The following is a 14280-nucleotide window of genomic DNA, read 5'->3' as shown; positions in this document are numbered from 1 at the left end:
GTTAGCCTAGCTAAGTTAGGTGTGTGGTCTTTGACAAGTTACTTGATCTGATTTTTCATTTATAAGATTTAGCAGTTGGTCCTGGATCTGTGGTCCTATATCAATGAATTTAACTAGCCATGGATTGAAAATGTTTAGGAAAATAAAATACATCTCTATTGAAATGGGCAGACTATCTTTCTTGTCATCCGTCCTTAATCAATGTAGTGTCACTCTTGACATAGCATTATCATAGTATTATGTATTACCATAACCCAGAGATGAGCTAAAGTGTATGGGAGGATGTGTGTTTGTTTTATGCAACTGCTATGCCATTTTATATAAATGGACCTCAGAGTTTGGTATCTGGGGGGTCTGGAACCAGTCTTCCACTGATATTGAGGGATGGCTATACCTACGTCTGAGGTTTAAGAACCAAATGATTTACTACTTTAACTGTGCCTGGAATGTCATCAGTGCCTGGTATTTTCAGTTACTATTATTGTTGTTATATATTTGAATAGTAATTTGTCCACGTTTCCTTTTGGCGAACAAAACTTCTAATTTAAAAAGTGCAAAGGCGGGGCTGCGGTTGTGGCTCAGTGGTAGAGTGCTTGCTTAGCACGTGTGAGGCCCAGGGATCGATCCTCAGCACCATTTAGAAGGTATTGTGTCCAGCTACAACTAAAAAATAAGTATTTTAAAAAATAAAAAGTGCAAAGGAGCATAATATTGATAACTAAGCAGGTTGAATTTAAGGTCAAAACTGTAAAACAGGGAAAGACATTTGGCAAAGTCTGTAATCCATAATAAGTTCTAGTGAATATTCACCAACTACTAAGTTATTTACAACAAATAAATAGCTTTCTGAAATTCATGAAGGAAAAATTATAATAAATTCAGGAAACCTGCAAGAGCAATTATGATGTCTTTTAAAACTTATTTTGCATAAGAACTCAGAGGTGAGATTATATTTATAGTTTTATTTCTGGTTTTAAAATGCTGTATGTAAAAAAACAATTGGTATTCATTTCCCTAAGGACATCTTTATAAAGAAAAAATGGGAAAAATGACTTGAAGATTTTCACACATCAATGACTATGAATCATGACAACACCTTTTGTTCTTTTTTGTCACTTAATTAAAACAAAGTAGGTCTTAGACTATGAAACATTGGTGGACTTAAGACTTTTCTGCATTCTCTTCAGTAGTTGGGGCTGAAAATATTTGCTAGTTTTTTTCTAAATTGTAGTTACTAACCCATAGAAATTGTACAGATAATAGGTTTCGCTGTGACGTTCCTGTACATGCTATGTTGTGCTTTGATAATATCTGCCCTCCCTCTATCTTCTTTCCTCCAGTTCCCTTTCTGTATCCTTATAGTCTCTCTGCTACTGTCAGGTCATGTTTTTTTTTGTTTGTTTCCATATATGAGAGAAAACATGTGTTGCTTGCTTTTGTGAATCTGACTTACTTTACTTAACATGGTTTCTTCTAGTTCCATTCATTTTCTTACATATGATGCAATTTCATTCTTTAGGGCTGAATACTCCACTGTCTATATATACCATGTTTCTTTATCCATTCGTCTGTCTACAAACTCGGTATAATTCGTTGTAATCCCTTTTGTCAGTTCTTGTTCTCATTACCTGTGCTTTTGGAGTTCTATATCAATTGGTAATTGCTATAATTTAAGCATGTACTGACCTTTTAGTGGGTTACTAAGAGTTCCAAGTTTAGGGGCTGGGGATATAGTTCAGTTGGTAGAGTGCTTGCCTCACATGCACAAGGCTCTGGGTTCAATCCCCAGCACCACACACACACACAAAAGTCCCAAGTTTAAAGGCCATTCATATTTCTTTCTTTGTGTGCCTACAACTGAAATATTCATAAAGAAACATTGTAAGTATAAATAGGTATTTCTAGCCTAGATGTAGGGATTCCATTTAAGTACATTTTATTTGTTCTGTCTCCACAGACTCAGTATTCATTTAAGCAAGTATTTGGTACTCACACAACCCAAAAGGAGCTTTTCGATGTTGTGGCTAATCCCTTAGTAGATGACCTCATTCATGGCAAAAATGGTATGTTTCTTGGAGTTAAGTTAGATTTTCCTCTCTCTCCTGATAAAGCTTTTGATATTTATATATTTGTTTTATGCTTTGCATTAAACTCAGATTTAATTTGTTAGAGTGATAGTGGACCTGTTTTTCTTGAGCTGGTTAATTTTAGTGTCTTTAATATAAAATGTTACAAGTGGAGAACTTCAAGATATAACTCATTGTGACTTTACTGTACTCTAGGTCTTCTTTTTACATACGGTGTGACAGGGAGTGGAAAAACTCACACAATGACTGGTTCTACAGGGGAAGGAGGGCTCCTTCCTCGGTGTTTGGACATGATCTTCAATAGTATAGGGTCGTTTCAAGCTAAACGATATGTAAGTATGATTCCTTTGTGTTGTAAGTATTTCACTACAGACTCAAGACTAAGACACCTAAGGACATAATAGTATTAAGGAAAAAAACAAAGTGTTGGAGCCATTTTTAAACCTTAAATATGTTTAAATATTAAATACTTCTTATTTCTTAAATGTGTTTCTTACTATTTAAGTCAAATTCTAAAAAACATGGTCTAATTTTCACCCTTACTTCAGGTTTTTAAATCTAATGATAGAAATAGTATGGATATACAGTGTGAGGTTGATGCCTTATTAGAACGTCAGAAAAGAGAAGCCATGCCCAATCCAAAGACCCCCTCTAGCAAGTAAGTAATTATATTTGTATGTAGCACTGGCCCAGTGGACACAGGGTTCTTTCCTGTGGTTTCTGCAGGCCTGGGGAATGGTGAACATGTAGATAAGTTGGTCTGACAGTTGACCTTTTTTTGGTGGTGGGGCCATTACTGGGGTTTGAACCTAGGATCCTCTATCAGTGAGCTCCACCCCCAACCCTTTTTATTTTCTATTTTGAAACAGTCTTGCTAAGGTGTCCAGATTGGCCTTGAATTTGTAGTCCTTGCCTCCTGATATACTGGGTTTGCTGGCATGTGGCAGTGTGCCTGGCCTGACAGTTGACCTCTGTGAGGTCAAAATTAAGAAGTGTTCTTAAGTTAGATTTGTGTTTTAAGAATAACATGAGAGTCACTGTTTTGAAATGTGCCTCTCTGGAGAGGGTTAAAGCTTATGGATAATCTGGGAGGATACAGGGGTAGTGTTTTTGGCAGTCTTTGAGTATGAATAAAATTGCTTTGTGCATATCTGCTTTGATGACAAATCATTTGTGTTCTTTTTTTTTAAATATATTTTTTTAGATGTTGATGGGCCTTTATTTTATTCATTTATTTATATGCGGTGCTGAGACTCAAATCCAGTGCCTCATATATGCTAGACAAGTGCTCTGTCACTGAGCCACAACCCCAGCCCCTGTATTAAATCTTTTAGTTTCCCCTTGGGATTGTTTACTTTTGATAATTACAGTGGATAAAATCACTCTTTTTGTTTTGTTTTTTATATTTTAGGCGACAAATAGATCCAGAGTTTGCAGATATGATAAACGTCCAAGAGTTCTGCAAAGCAGGAGAAGTTGATGAAGATAGCGTCTATGGTGTATTTGTCTCCTATATTGAAATATATAATAATTACATATATGATCTGTTGGAAGAGGTACCATTTGATCCTATCAAACCCAAGTAAGTAGTAAAAAGAGCCCCCTGTTTTAGCTATTAACCTTGGGGAAGTGACTGTACCCCAAAGAGCTTTTGATTCTTCAGCTATTAATGAGGATATTTGCACTTATTTTCAGGATGAAGTGAAATAACTTATTTATTAAGTAGTTAGTATTCAATGAGTGTTTTTATCATTAACTAAATAGTAGTGGGTTAAGGCATCAGGAGAGTGTGTCCTGAACATTCATTGAGAAAGTATTCCTGTTGGTGCGCTCTGGGGCTAGCCTCTTCAGAAATCTCTTGTGTTCTCTACATGTTCTCTACAGATCGGATCCTGGAGCTGTTGTCTGCACAAGTAGTTCTCAGACCATCCTTCATTAATATGAAGTGACGTTGCATTGTATTGCTGCCAGTCAAAAGGCTACACCTTAGATTTCCTTGGGTCTTGCCTTCTGGCATCACAAGTTTGCATTTGTGCCAGGGTTGACTAAGGAATCTGTGTCTAATATCAGTGTATTGTTCCTGAATTGATGGTTTTGTTCTTTAGCTAAAGGTTGATCTTCAAAGCTGTATTCATTAGGGCCTCCCAGGACATAAATAATATGAAGGCCTGTATTTTACGCATAATTTTCATATGTCTAATGGAACATTGGAGAAATAGCTGGATTTATAAAACTATTAGACTGAGCACAGGTGTCATTATATCCATTTATATGAAAGTGTATAAACTCTGTTGAAGGGGGTATACTTGATGAAAATATTTCTGTGGTTCTTCCTGAACCATATTTTGATGGAGGAGCCTCATTCTGAATCTTTGAGTTTCACAAGGATTGTAAAAACAATTACAAAGTTGCTAAGCAAACTGAATATCACAGTGTTAATTCTATAAGTTTTCTGTGAAGGAAGACTGCCCAGTTTTCTTTTGCTCTACTTTTCCCTTCCTCAGTTGAGAATTATACAAAAGGATTGATTTCTGGAGTCAGCTGTCTTTATGTTCCCTTGAAATGTTGGTATTAAAAAATACTTGGGTTTGGTTAGAGAGAGAAAAATGAAAGGGTAAAGACCTTACAGGACAATTGCTTTTTATATCTAATAACTTTTCCTTTTTGTTAGTTACTTCCTCATTTGCTTCAAACTATGAGTTGTCTTGACTCTGGTTTTGAGTGTGCCTATTTTCCCGAGTTTCTGTCATGTCTTTCATTGCTTCCGATAACTTTCATATATGGGCATGTGCCAAGTTTTTATTGGTCTGTTTTAATTGAGATTGCTTTTAAATGATTTTATCTTGTCCTATGTACCTTGTTGCCTTCCTTGTACCTCCTTGAATGAACTTATAAAGGTGCTTAATTGGCACTAAATTCTGATATGTTATTGTGGCGTTAGGACTGCTTTTTTTTGAGCCCTTCACTTTTAGTGGTCTTTAATGCAAAGAAAAAAATATAAAATTATAAGTGGAGGGTTTTAAATATATGACTCTTGTGACTGTCATGTAGTCTGGACTGACCATGTTGCTGAGAGGTGGCTGCAGTAGAAACAGTAACTTCTTCCTTATTCCTTTGCTAGGTGGAACACTTGCAGCACACCCATGAGGAACACAGAATTTATGTATGTGATAGGATTGGCTCTTTTCTTAAGGAGAAGGGTATAGTTATATTAGTGGTTGGCATCTGTAGCATGTTTGCATGTAGGTTGCTTTTCATTGGCTCTGGGCTGACTGCTACCTCAAGCCCTCCTTGCTTCTAGAAAAGTCTGCTACTGACTATCAGTGATGTTAGCTGTTATGTCTCTACTCTTACCATTCACAAGACTGCATCTAAATGGTACTCTTACTCAGCCCTCATACCATACAGACTAAAACTTGACAAGCCACTTTGAAAAAATTGTCATTCCTGATATATACCGAACTCTTCATGAATTTGTTTTCTGCTGTTGCTGCAAAGGTCAATTCTATCTGCTGATCTTTTTAGATTAGGAAAATACTAAATTGTGATGCTTAACCTATGCATGTGATATTGCTTTAATACTACTATGGTTTTTTAATTGTTGGTTTAAGTGTTGTTTCATGTGCTTTGTTAGGGTAAACTAGAACAAAGCTTTTAAAACAAAATTGGTTCCTATTTGGTTATGTAACTAATCTTGACTGTATATCTTTGTAATTTTATTTGCATTAATTATTTGTCTGGGGTCTTAAGTAGGCTTATCTCATTAAAAATGTGTGTTGTATCTTGGCATTTTAGTTCTGGTCTTAAGTGAATACCTTAGATTCTCATAATTTAGGAAGCTAACCTTTTTTTCTTTGCCATAGACTTCCACAATCTAAAATGCTTCGAGAAGATAAGAACCATAACATGTATGTTGCAGGATGTACAGAAGTAGAAGTGAAATCTACTGAGGAGGCCTTTGAAGTTTTCTGGAGAGGTTAGAGTTAGAAAAATATAAAATGATGGATTAGCTCTAAGAATGATTACTATAATTTGACCAAGTCTTTTTTATTAGAAAGCATGTATAATGAAATGTTTGAATTCTAGTATAATCAATGATTTCTCTGCCATCATAGGTCAGAAAAAGAGACGTATTGCTAATACCCACCTAAATCGGGAATCCAGCCGTTCCCACAGTGTGTTCAACATTAAATTAGTTCAGGCTCCCTTGGATGCAGATGGAGACAATGTCTTACAGGTAAAGTTATAATGTCAAGAGTTTGTCTTGTACTAACTCAGTCCTTAGTTTTTTGGAATTACAATTAAATTAGGGAGGTATAATTGCAATGAACGTTGCTCCAAAATTAATATATAGGTAGCTAACGATATAAAAAATGTTGTTGTTTGTTTTTTCCTATTAGTATAGTTTTGGGAAACTGCCTATTGAACCTGAAATTTTGCTGTGGAAGGGGTTTACAAATCTTAAAATAAGAAGAGAGCACCATTGATTGTTTTATCTCTGATTTTACTTTGTATGCGTAAATTCAGTTAATGGTTTTTAAATGTCAGCAGTTCACTTTTTAGGGCAGGCACACTTCAATAGGTGGCCAGGGTTCTGAATTGCTCACCTCTTGGTAGATAGGCCACCAGTTGATCTCTAGACCTGTGGTGCTGTCAGACTTTTATATTGGTTCTAAACATTGTTTGAGCCCTAGTGCACATAATTTAATAACTTAAAGCTATTAAAATGTAATCATATTCAGACTCTAATTTTGAAGGTTTGTGGATGGCAGCAGAAGGTGCTGCTGAGGAGCACCAGGATTTGAATTCTAAGTTTTATTTATTTGCTGTCTCTGACCTATCATAGAAGTTACTCATAGGGTTGTGAGACTTAAGGGAGGTAATGATGTAAAGGTCTCAGTCCAGTGTTTGGCTTATGGTCACCACTTTATAAATACCAGCTAGAAATTGGTTATAAATAAACCGTTTGTGTATACTTGATTTCCTTTGAATTATTATTATTTTTTGGTATAAGGAATTTAAATTCTAATATCATAATATCAATTAGGTACCTCTTGACTTTAATTCTTTCATTTCTTTTTATAAAAATTATTTAGAGTACTGTGAAATTATTAGATTATTAAATACTTGGTACTACTTTTTTGTTTTTTTTCCCCTTTTGATGGTGGTGCTGGGAATGGAACTCAGTGCCTCATACATGTTAGGCAAGCATTCTATCATTGAGCTACATCCCCAGCTCTCGGTTATTAAAACCTGACTATAGAAAATTTTAAGATAGTTCTGCTCTAGACTAAAATTTTAAGATAGTTCAGCAGGTATTTATTGAGTTCCTCCTGAGAGCTCAGCATTGTACAGGGTACTGGAGACAAAGTGGTAAAAAAGGCAGAGAATCCCTGTTGTTTGCAAGCTTATGGCTTGATGCACAAGGAAGAACAGACAACATTAAGATCACTTAATGTCATGAATATATTCATATTTAGTAACTTTCTAAAACACATATCTTCTGTCCCTCCTGTGCATTTTGTATTATACAAATATTCATTAAGACATAATAACTTGTTGGCTTGATTCTATTTAAAGAATTATAAACCAGTTTTAACTTATTTTAGGTCATTGACTTTGTGATCTCTTTCAGGAAAAGGAACAAATCATTATAAGCCAGTTGTCCTTGGTAGATCTTGCTGGAAGTGAAAGAACTAACCGAACTAAAGCAGAAGGGAACAGGTTGCGTGAAGCTGGTAAGTAAAAACATAGTACTTATGTATTGCTACAGCTTTTGAAAATTTGCAATGTCAGCTTATTATTTGTTTAGGAGTGAATGATTCAAGCATGATTATCTTTAGTTTAGAGAATATAGATTGATACTAAACCAGTATAACTAAAGAAATAGCATTGACCATTAAACTGAGCCTCTAAATTAATCTAAATCATCTGTCTGATGAAAACATGATTGAATTAGGTGACCTTAATCGGGTTCCAAAATGTACACATTCTGATGCACTTTGAGGGAAGATCTGCATTTTTGGAGGCTTAATCAAGCCTTTGGGCTGACTTGACTGATCCAATTAAGATTGGTCATAAAGTCTGCTGCTTAAGAAATCCTTGTAGAGATGTAGAAGGGACAGAGTTAGCTCCTAAGACACTAGCCTGACTGTAAGAAACATGCTCTCTGGGTACAGGAAGGGTCAGACCCTGGGATGGAGCAAGTTGAGGCCTGAAATGGTCATGCTTTGGAGAAAATATTTTAATATGAGTTTTGCAATGTCTGCATCTGACATGCTCTTTCACAGGATTTGGAAGAAACTATGGGCATAAAGTGTAATGTTATATTTGCTGGAAATTCTTTTAATAGAATCCCTGAAGTTCCCCTTTTTAACCTATGTAGAAATAGTACTACTGAAAGACAGCCTGAGCCATGATGGGCAGCTCTTTAGATGAAGCCATGAAAATTTGCAATTTCCATCTAATAGTTACGTGAAGTTGAGATTATATAGGCAAACAGAACATACTTTAGCTACTACATTGTGTGTCCTCCCCATCCCAATATCTTCTGTGTTTATTTTTCTATCAGGTAACATTAATCAGTCACTAATGACACTAAGAACATGTATGGAAGTTCTGAGAGAGAACCAAATGTATGGAACTAACAAGGTGAGCAGCAGCCTTTATTTGTTACTTGTATAGATTTATTTGTGTGGGATTTTTGTCTTATGAATTTACATTTGCATGTATTTATAGATGGTTCCATATCGAGATTCAAAGTTAACCCATCTGTTCAAGAACTATTTTGACGGGGAAGGAAAAGTACGTATGATTGTGTGTGTGAATCCAAAGGCGGAAGACTATGAAGAAAGCTTGGTAATTTTAACTTATTTATCATATAAAGTCAAATTTCCCTAGGAAAAGCAGTTATTTGGATGGGAATAATGAGATTTTGAACATTTTATAAATTAATATAGAAACAATGGGTACAGAAGTTTACTAATAACCAACCTATTATTGCTTCATTTAGTCATTTATGAAGAATGACTTGGATATGCTTATTTTTCACAAACTCCATTTGTTTTATATTTTAGCAAGTCATGAGATTTGCAGAAGTGACCCAAGAAGTTGAAGTAGCTAGACCTGTAGACAAGGTGATATGTGGTTTAACCCCTGGGAGACGATATAGAAACCAGGCTCGAGGAGGCCCAGTTGGAGATGGTATGATTTGGTACATTTACCCAATGATCTGTTCTAATTTTAAAAAAATCTATTTCACATAAGAAAACTTTATATCCCTTCTTCTCAAGAACCAAATGCAAAAAACTTTGAACCAAAATATAAATGATATTTCTTTTGTTGCATTCTCTCTCATTTTTAAGAAAATAAGTTGAGGCTGGGGCTGTAGCTCAGTGGTAGACTGCCTCACACCTGCCTCGCATGTGTGAGGTAATGGGTTCGAGCCTCAGCGCCACATAAAAATAAATAAACAAAGATATTGTGTCCGTACAATTAAAAAAATATATGACAACTCAAGAAATTCCATGGTTAATTGTTCTGGGGCTCTAGTCATAGTATTAAACTCGCTTAATATCTTTTTCTATTGTGTAACTTTTAAATTTTTTTGTAATTCAATACAGAACCATTGGTTGCCGAAGTGGTTTTACAGAGTTTCCCACCTTTGCCGTCATGTGAAATTTTGGATATCAATGATGAGCAGACCCTTCCAAGGCTGATAGAAGCCTTGGAGAAGCGGCATCACCTGCGACAAATGATGATTGATGAGTTTAACAAGCAATGTAAGGGCAGATCTGTGTGCAGTCATTTTAACTTCAGAAATTGAAAGAGTTTGTAATGGGCCTAAGTTTTGTAGAAGAATGCAATTGTTAAAAATTTTTTTAATTTTTAAAATTTGATATATATGATAACAGAATGTATTACAATTCATATTACACATATAGAGCACAATTTTTCATATGACACTAAGAACATGTATGGTTGTACACATAGTAGAGTCAAAACCTTCATGTCTTCTTACATGTACTTAGGGTAATGATGACCATTGCATTCCACCGTCTTTCCTACCTCTATACCCCTCCCTTCCCTTTTCCCCTTGGCCCTATCTGGAGTTCATTTACCGCCTAGCCTGCGCCACGCCCCCCCCCCCCCAATATTATGGGTCAGCATCCTTAAATCAGATAAATCATTTGGCATTTGGTTTTTTGGGACTGGCTAATTTCACTTAACATTATATTCTCCAGCTTCATCTATTTACCTGCAAATACCATGATTTTATTCTCTTTTAATGCTGAGTAATATTCCATTGCATTATACACCATATTTTCTTTATCCATTCATCTACTGAAGGGCATCTAGGTTGTTTCCACAGTTTAGCTATTGTGAATTGTGCTGCTATAAACATTGATGTGGCTGTGTCCCTGTAATATGCTGTTTTTAAGTCCTTTGGGTATAGACGGAGGAGAGGGATTGCTGGGTCAAATGGTGGTTCCATTCCCAGTTTTCCAAGGATCCTCCATACTGCTTTCCATGTTGGCTACACCAATTTGCAATCCCAACAGCAATGTATGAATGTGCCTTTTTCCCCACAAGTAGGATGCATTTTTAAGGAAGAATTTATCTCTATATTTTGTAGTACTCAAGTCATTGTATAATTAGAGTGACAGGAATTTTTTCCAAACCAAAGAAAAAGTTGGTCTGCCCCCTCCTTTTACTGTCAGTGATGGCCAGAAAGGAATATTTCTTAATTTCTCTGCCTACAAAATGGGGATTGTAGTTGTTTCTACCTCAGGAAGTTGTGAGGTAAAAGAGATAATGTGTGAAAGTCTTGAAGAACAGTGAATTGCCTTGCACATAGTAAATGAATGTATCTTAGTAACCAGCCCGGGTCCTAACTGGCAAGTGGTGTACCAGGGATTTCAGTTCAAGTCCAGCTCTCTCAAATCTGGTATTATTTCCATCTTTGCCTACAAAGGCAAATACATATGTATTTAACTGGAAGTGTTAGGAGGGGGATACTACAGTGCAAAATGAAAGACTTTTTTTCTGTATTAAACAGTTCTATGAACATCTCTTACAGATTTGAGTAACAGGCTCCTTATTTCTTTCCAAACTTGTTTTCTCCTTGTAGATGATTCTCACAGATTTGCTGAATAGCTCTGTTTTATCTAGTATCTGCTAAGAGAAGTAGATTTCCTTGGTTATTTTGAAATTGGAGTAAAACAGCCTGCATGCTTTTGTTTCAGCTAATACTTTTAAAACTTTGTTACAAGAATTTGACAATGCTGTTTTAAATAAAGAAAATTACGCTCAAGGAAAACTAAATGAAAAAGAAAAGGTGATCTCAGGACAGAAATTGGAAATAGAACGACTGGAAAAGAAAAATAAAACTTTGGAATATAAGGTTTGTGTTATTATAATGTTATAAGTGTTGGTCATTCAGCTCTGGTCTGATTGACTGTTTCTGCTCCATGTACCTGTCGTTGCTTATTAAGTTATCATTTGATTATTTGCTATTATTCATCTATCATTTGGTTATTACTATCTTTATCCCACCCCAAAGAGGAGGAAATGTGAATGAAAAGCATAGAAAGGAGAAAAGAAATAGTGTACTCTTATGTTAGAGGTAGCCATTGAAGAGAATGTTCTGTGACCCAAACAAGTATAAGTGAACTTACAGAGTTCAGCTATGGGATAGAGCTTTTCAATTTATTATAAATATTTCCTCCATATGCTTTAAAAAAAAAAGTTGAAATAAATGATTAAATGAGATAATATAAAGGTGCCAGAATGGTGCCTTGGATATAATGCATACTCAGTGAATGGTTTTTTTTTTTGTTTGTTCAAAACATTACAAAGCTCTTGACATATCATATTTTATACATTTGATTCAAGTGGGTTATGAACTCCCCTCAGTGAATGTTAATTGGATCTGAATTTGGTTTACAAGTCATATTGTAAAAAAGAGTACAAACTTCCTGTGGGGTAGAAGGAAAAACAGTCCTATTGGGGTGCATTGCCATGCTGTGTAATGTTTAGTTCACTCATTTACAGAGATTACTTAAAGGTTTGGGGGAGTTTACGTGCATACTAGGGATAAATGAGTCTCAACCAATAGTGTTCACTATACAACAGTTTTCTCTGAAAACAGCCTAAGAAATTAGAGTTTTAGGCCTTAGTTTTAGAGGAAAAGAATTTTCACCTGAAGTTAGCTATATTTTGTCTTTTGGTAAGGAATTTGTATAATAAGTTCTTACTTCCAGAAATGGAGCTGGGAATTCAGATGTACTTTCTTGAGAAAGATTATTTTATGGCTACATAAAATGTCTGTATACCAAATATAAAATGTGTTGGTCTACCTTCCCAGATTGAGATTTTAGAGAAAACAACTACTATCTATGAAGAAGATAAACGCAATCTACAACAGGAACTTGAAGCCCAGAATCAGAAACTTCAAAGACAGTTTTCTGACAAACGCAGATTAGAAGCCAGGTTGCAAGGCATGGTGACAGAAACAACAATGAAGTGGCAGAAAGAATGTGTGAGTGTCATTCTTATAGTGTTTATCTTAGAATTGGATGATTTTTTTCAAATTGTACTTAGTCAAGTAAATTACTGTACTTATGGTAGACTTGGTGGTATTTGCTCATCTTGGAAGTATTGAAGAACTGTCATGTTTTAGGAAATTAAGTAATTTGTTGCATTTTCTGGTGTGACTGAACTAGAATATAAATCGCCATTGGTAATCTGTAGGAACGTCGAGTGGCAGCCACCCAGCTGGAGATGCAGAATAAACTCTGGGTTAAAGATGAAAAACTGAAACAGCTGAAGGCTATTGTTACTGAACCCAAAACTGAAAAACCTGAGAGACCCTCTCGGGAGCGGGATCGAGAGAAAGTTACTCAAAGATCTGTTTCTCCATCATCAGTGCCTGTAAGTTTCCTATAGTGGTATCGTAGCTTAGTGCTAGAAAAATTCTATGAGAATTGACTTTTGTTTTATATTATTTATTATATTTCTTAAACTTAATCTTAAAACTTTTTAAATCTAGTATAAACATTAATGTAGTACAAAAAATTCAATAACAGTGCAAGTATTTATAATGTTAAATCTTCATATGCTAAAATTATATAAAAGTATTGAATTGTTTCTCTCCATTTTTCAGTCTTACTCATTAATTTCTCTTCAATTTTTCTAGCTTTCTAGTAACTATATTGCTCAGATTTCCAACGGCCAGCAACTCATGAGCCAGCCACAGCTACATAGGCGCTCTAACTCTTGCAGCAGCATTTCTGTAGCTTCCTGTATTTCGGAATGGGAGCAGAAAATTCCTCCGTACAACACACCTGTCAATGTTACATCTATTGCAAGGCGTAGGCAGCAGGAGCCAGGACAAAGTAAAACTTGTATCGTGTCAGACAGAAGGCGAGGGATGTACTGGACTGAAGGCAGGGAGGTGGTTCCTACATTCAGAAATGAGATAGAAGTAGAAGAGGATCATTGCTGCAGGGTTAGTTCCAGTATTATTTTAAAGCATTACAATAATAGATTTTATTTCTTTTGGTTTTTTATAACTGTTCCAGAAGTTCCATGGAAAGATGAATGGGCTCCAACATGAACAAGGTCTAAATTTTCTGTCACTTAATTTGAAAGATTGAATCACCCTGAAATTGAACATGAGCTCTTTATTGGAAAAAGCCTAAACACATCTGACAACAGAAGTAATGCCCTATGAGTTCATGAATGCAGGCCAGTATGGCTCATCCCAGGGTAGTCTGTGCTTTGTTGCACAGAATTGGAGAGCACCTGCTCTACCATGAGCTGCACCCCAGCCCAAATATGGATGTCTTAGTATATACTTTTCATTTTTTTCTTTTAGTTCCTTTCCTCAGATTTAACTACACTTTTTCATACAAACAAAAAAAGTTGAAAAAATGGTATAGTAACTTCTTTTCCCCCTTACCTAGACCTAACACTTGTTATTTTATGTAAACATGTTTTTCCCATGAATCTTTTTTCAAAGTAATAGGCTTTTTTCCCCTAAAAAATAAGGATAATGTCCTGTGTAACCACAATCTTTATCATACCTATGGAAGTGAATGAACATTAATTGACTAAATATCCTCTAATTTCCTCAGTTGTCTCAATGATAGCTATTCTTTTTAATCTGTAATAATATTATCAAGGTGAATAT

General features: G+C 35.5%; 1 protein-coding gene across 7 annotated transcripts in view; it reads left to right on the top strand.

Moving 5' to 3' along the window:
* The window catches only part of Kif23 (kinesin family member 23), a 28087-nt gene that overhangs the window by 7405 nt on the left and 6402 nt on the right, over positions 1–14280 (top strand). For 2 of the 7 annotated variants that reach the window (XM_058573311.1, XM_046426695.2), the window contains exons 4-19: positions 1958–2063; positions 2283–2419; positions 2636–2745; positions 3499–3669; positions 5209–5250; positions 5951–6063; positions 6203–6324; positions 7723–7825; positions 8659–8738; positions 8826–8945; positions 9164–9290; positions 9710–9868; positions 11333–11490; positions 12454–12627; positions 12840–13019; positions 13285–13596. In XM_058573311.1, the coding sequence (XP_058429294.1) occupies positions 1958–2063; positions 2283–2419; positions 2636–2745; positions 3499–3669; positions 5209–5250; positions 5951–6063; positions 6203–6324; positions 7723–7825; positions 8659–8738; positions 8826–8945; positions 9164–9290; positions 9710–9868; positions 11333–11490; positions 12454–12627; positions 12840–13019; positions 13285–13596 (2214 nt within the window). The remainder of the gene's footprint in view (positions 1–1957; positions 2064–2282; positions 2420–2635; positions 2746–3498; positions 3670–5208; positions 5251–5950; positions 6064–6202; positions 6325–7722; positions 7826–8658; positions 8739–8825; positions 8946–9163; positions 9291–9709; positions 9869–11332; positions 11491–12453; positions 12628–12839; positions 13020–13284; positions 13597–14280) is intronic. The other 5 variants (XM_046426692.2, XM_046426691.2, XM_058573313.1 and 2 more) reach the window with 3 other exon arrangements.

Source organism: Marmota monax, unplaced genomic scaffold (genome assembly GCF_021218885.2).
Source record: "Marmota monax isolate L192 unplaced genomic scaffold, Marmota_monax_Labrador192_F-V1.1 WCK01_AAM20220418_F8-fsc00078, whole genome shotgun sequence".
NCBI classification, from domain to species: Eukaryota; Metazoa; Chordata; class Mammalia; order Rodentia; family Sciuridae; genus Marmota; species Marmota monax.
This window is presented reverse-complemented; position numbering and strand designations above follow the sequence as displayed.